General features: G+C 56.2%; 1 protein-coding gene across 5 annotated transcripts in view; it reads left to right on the top strand.

The window, feature by feature from the left end:
• The window catches only part of Zbtb25 (zinc finger and BTB domain containing 25), a 31,157-nt gene that overhangs the window by 8,220 nt on the left and 18,321 nt on the right, over nucleotides 1-4,616 (top strand). For 2 of the 5 annotated variants that reach the window (XM_059280011.1, XM_059280014.1), the window contains exon 1: nucleotides 1,709-2,249. The exons of 2 other annotated variants lie outside the window; for them this stretch is intronic. In XM_059280011.1, the coding sequence (XP_059135994.1) occupies nucleotides 2,212-2,249 (38 nt within the window). In that variant the 5' untranslated portion in view covers nucleotides 1,709-2,211. Of the gene's footprint in view, nucleotides 1-1,707; nucleotides 2,250-4,616 lie in introns of those variants that run through there. One more of the 5 variants, XM_059280016.1, reaches the window with a different exon arrangement.

Below are 4,616 nucleotides of genomic sequence, written 5' to 3'. Positions count from 1 at the left end.
CACCAGTTCGCCGCGGCGTCCGCCAGCCTTCCCCTCCCTCTCGCCCGCCCACCCACTCCGCCGCTGGCGGCTAGGGGCACCCGCGGTCGCCTGTTGGTTGCAACAAGTTTCTGCGTCGGGCCGAGGAGGTTGGCACTGCCCGCAGCGCGGGCGCCCGGGCGGCGGCTTGAGCAGCACTGTCGCCCCTCTCCCCCGGGGTCGGTTTGGCCCTCCTCCTGTTTGCACAGCTGGACGCCACTGGGGTGGGGGGGGATCCTCCCGACTCCCCCGGGGCTGGATGCTGCTCGCCCTCTGCCCGGATCTTCAGACCCCTGCCCCGCAGGGCCCCGCAGTTGGACCCGCCCCCGCGCTCCACCCTGGACGCTCGGCGAGCGCTGCCACCCTCGTCCCGTCCCGCCCGAAGCTTGTCCGCTCGGGGTCGCCCGTTCCCCGCGGCCCCCCCCACCCCTCCTCGCGCGGGCCCGTCGGCCTCTGGCCTGAGTCACTTCCCCCGCCATGCCCCGCCCGGCCCGCCTCCTTCCCTGGCTCCCGCCGCGTGCCACCGCCTGCCTGCCCCGCGCCCTCACCCCGCTCCCGCTCCATGCGCGGGTGCATCCTTGCCCGTCCCCACCCAGGGCCGAGGGGGGCACCCGTGCTTTTTTTTCTTTTCTTTTCTTTTTTTTTTTTTTTGCACACGCGGGGGAAAGTCCCGGGTCACGCGGAGGTGTGTGGGGAGCCTGTGACGCTCAGGCTTGTCCCCACACTTCCGCCTCCAGTCACGACTTGGGGACCTTGGCGGAGGCGCCCGGAACGCCGGCCGACCCCCGCCTGGCCACTCCGGCAGGCAGGCAAGCAGGCAGGCAGGCAAGCGCGCACGTACGCAGGCACGCAGGCACGCACGCAGGCGGGCACAACCCGCCCGGGTGCCGCTGGCACCCCAGCAGCCGGGTCACGTGGGCCCGGCGCGGGAAGCCGCGCGAGAGCAGCCCGCCGGGTGCGTGAGCGGGCGCTGCCGCGTGCCGTGCGCCGCGCGGGAGCCCGCCCCTCCCGCACGGAGAAGCCCGGCCCGCCCGCCCGCCCGCCAGCCCGCCGGCCCGCCCGTCCGCCGCGGCGGAGTCTGGGTAAGCAACGCGGCCCTTCCCCCTGTGGGCTGCTCCGGGCTCAGTCCCTCCCGCCGCGAGCCGCCCCGGGGCGGCGGCGGCGGCTGCTGCAGCCGCACCCGTCGCGGGACAGATGCAAGTAGCCGGGGAGAGGGGTGTTTTCGGTCCGTTGGAGATATGTCAGTCGGGGCCCTGGAAGGAAATTAGCAACGGCGAGCGAGTGCTGGGGCGCGCGGCGCCTGGAGCCGCCCGCCCTTGGCCGTGGGCCGCCGGGGCCTCCTTAACGCAGGCCGGATGGCGCGCGCGCGCGGGCGGGCGGGCCCTGCACAGCCTTGGAGCCCATCCCGCCGCGGGCCGGGCTCCCGATCGATCGGGCGCAGAAGTCTCAGTCGGTCCGTGGCTGCTAGCTCCGGGCGACCGCGCCAGGCCTGCGGCTCTAGCTAGTGGGCGGGTGTCCAGATCAGGCTGCGCTACCATCACTGTCCCCTCCCCCATCCAGTGTGTGAGTACCTAGTTCCTAAGGCAGGTAGACCCCCCCCCAACCCTAATAATTCATTTCCCCCCCCACACGTGTTTTATCATAGCCAAATGGTTTTTCTTTTTGAAGTCCGTCCCCATCTCATCACCGTCTGTCTCCCTAGCACTCATTTGGGGATATCAAGCCGTTATCAGTTGCTTAGGAAACGCACAGGCGCGGTACCTGGAACCTGATAGCGGCTGGAGTTGTGTTTTATAAATTAACTCCCGTGTCCCTCTCAGGGATTAAAACTTGCCGTTCTTCCTCTAGAGCCTCGAGGAAGTCCTTTAAAAGCTGCAGAGCTATTGATTGACAGGATTAAAGTACATCTTGGAATCTGGGTTTTTCAGAACTGAGAAGGACCTTGGGTAAAATCGAGTTCATCTCTCATTCATTTCACAGAAGACACCGGACCTAAAGAGCGTAGTGTTGCTTGATGAAGATCCCGCACCTTTCATGGTTAGGTTTAGAGCTGCAGACACTTTTTGCCACTGAACTTGTACCAGGTCTGCCGTGTCAGTTCAGCCTGCTCCGGACAATGTAACCACCAGAAGGGATGACACTTGGCTTGCAGGACTTCTCAGGTTGAGTGAGAAGTTAGGCCTGGCCCTTGGGATGACTCTAGAGAGTCGTAGGCACGGCACTGTTTCTGGGTGAGTTGTGCACAGCGTATCTTGGAGCCAAAAGCTCATTTCCTTTCCCATACCCGCAACACCAAGTCAACCTTATACTCACAGGGCTAGGCATTGATGCTTGTGTTTTTTTTTTTGTTTTGTTTTGTTTTTTGTTTTTTTTTTTTTTTTGACGAGAGTCTTGCTCTAAGTTTAGTCCAGGCTATCGTAGAATTAGGGATCAATCTTACATCAGGTTCCTGGGGTCAGGGACTACAGGCTTATGCCACCTTGTCTGGCCACTGTTTCTTCTTTCGGCTTAGGCATCAGCCTTAACAACCTGGGTATGTTTTAGTTAAGAGTAAACAGCCACTGCCAGACAGTGGGATAGACATGAAATAGTTCAGATAGCTGGGATGCAGTTAGGAAGCTGTGAAACATCAGGGATGGGGGTGGTCAGTAAGAAGAGCTCCCCACACACATACACTCTCACACACACTAGACAGTTGTGCCCACTACTGTGTCTTTTTTTTTTTTTTTTTTTAGCTATAAAGAGTTTCCACTCGGGTTTTTGTCGATGTGTGTTTGGTTTTATGGGCTGCCCTTTTGCCAGCTGTTTTCACAGGTGAATTCCCTTAAAAAGGTAGCCTGGTCTCCGTGCTACAAATAGGTTCTAAGCCTGCAGGAGTGAAGCAGAGAGATACCTGGCTGTGGCGACAGTCACTTGCCGAGGAATGTAAGCCTAGATCACTTATCTCCCAGGTCTAGTCGGTGCTCTTGTGCATTATGTCTTGCTCCCACTTCAAGCCAGGAAGGGGATGAGAGAATCGCCTGTGGCTGATTTATTGGCGCCTGTGGTTGCCCAGAGAGGCCAAGCAGGACTTTCAGCTGCCCTCTATGCCTTACAAAGTGGAGCTATGTACTTCCACCCTATCTCCTGAGGGGAATGCAAAGGAGCCAGGCTGTCTAGCTGGGAAGGAGGGGCCCAAGTGGCTTGGCAGTCAAATACCCTGACCGAGGCTGCGCTGCTGGGAAGTGTTGTGTAATGCCCCCCACCCCCACCCACAGTGATTTAGTCTGTGCCAGCTGTAGGTAGTATTTGACCAGTTTGTCCATTTTTGTAGTAACAGCTAGACAAGAGTTGGAGGGCTGTATTAGTGTAGATTTCTCTTAGAAAAGCAGTACAGGTGTTCTTATCTTGATGAATGGTGAAGTAGTTCTACACCACTTCCTGTGCCCCCTTTCTGCTTATTTATTCCACAGAGCATGCAAACCTGAGTCCTTTGAGAGAAGGCCGAAAAGAAAATCCTGCTGCAGTGGATAGGTGCCTGACCCGGCTGTGGACTTGGGTCCTTTGATCTCTATGCCGTCAGTTAGTTAGGTCCCTCAATTGTTTTTCCCTTTAGGCTGTCGAGATGGTTTGTCAAGTAGGAGCTCTTACTGTGCTTGGAGAAGACCCAGGTTTGGTTCCCAGCACTATCTGGGATATCCAGGGAATCTGATCCCTTCTGGTTTCTGTGCACATATGGTGCACCTGAATTCATGCAAGCATGTGCATAAAATACGTTTTGCCAGGACTGGTGCACATAAAAAGTGATGCACACTTTTTTAATCCCCACACTTGGGAGATAGAGGCAGGTGGATCTCTGAGTGTGAGGCCAGCCTGGTCTACATAGTGAGTGCCAGGGCAGCCAGAGGTACATAGTAGGACCTGTTTCACTACCCCCACCCCCACCCCAAAAAACGTAGAGGAAAAAGTGTTTAAAGCTAGTATGAGTTTTGATTACTAGTTGATTTTATTTATTCTCGGTTATGCTCTGGGGAGCAAACCTGGCATCTTGTGAATGCTAGTCAAGGCCTCCGCTGAGCTGTATTATATCCCCAACTCTTTGCCAGACTTCTGGTTTCATTTTATTAAGCCTTTTTCTTCTCCCTCAATATATATATATATTTTTAAACTGGGCTGTGAGTGATGCATGCTTTTAATCCCAGCACTCAAGAGGCAGAAGCAGGTGGAACTCTGTGAGTTCAAGGCCAGCCTGAGTTCCAGGACAGCCAAGTAGAGAAACCCTGTCTTGAAGGAAAAAAAAAAAAAAAACTTATTTAGGAAAAATGTTTCTATATTGTTAAGTTTTTGAGATTTTTCTAGTTCATTGCTTTCCTAGTTAAGGATGAAAACCAATGTTTTATTCTGAAACACCAGGCTTTTTAGGCAGAGGGTCTTATTGGCCTCTGTGGGGCCACGTGGGTAGCGTGCTCACAGAGCTGTAGTTCCCTGACAGGAAGTGCTGGTGTGAGTACTCCCTGACAGGAAGTGCTGGTGTGAGTACCCCAGGAGCTGTAGTTCCCTGACAGGAAGTGCTGGTGTGAGTACTCCCTGACAGGAAGTGCTGGTGTGAGTACTCCCTG

This window comes from Peromyscus eremicus, chromosome 14 (assembly GCF_949786415.1).
Source record: "Peromyscus eremicus chromosome 14, PerEre_H2_v1, whole genome shotgun sequence".
Taxonomy (NCBI): Eukaryota; Metazoa; Chordata; class Mammalia; order Rodentia; family Cricetidae; genus Peromyscus; species Peromyscus eremicus.
This window is presented reverse-complemented; position numbering and strand designations above follow the sequence as displayed.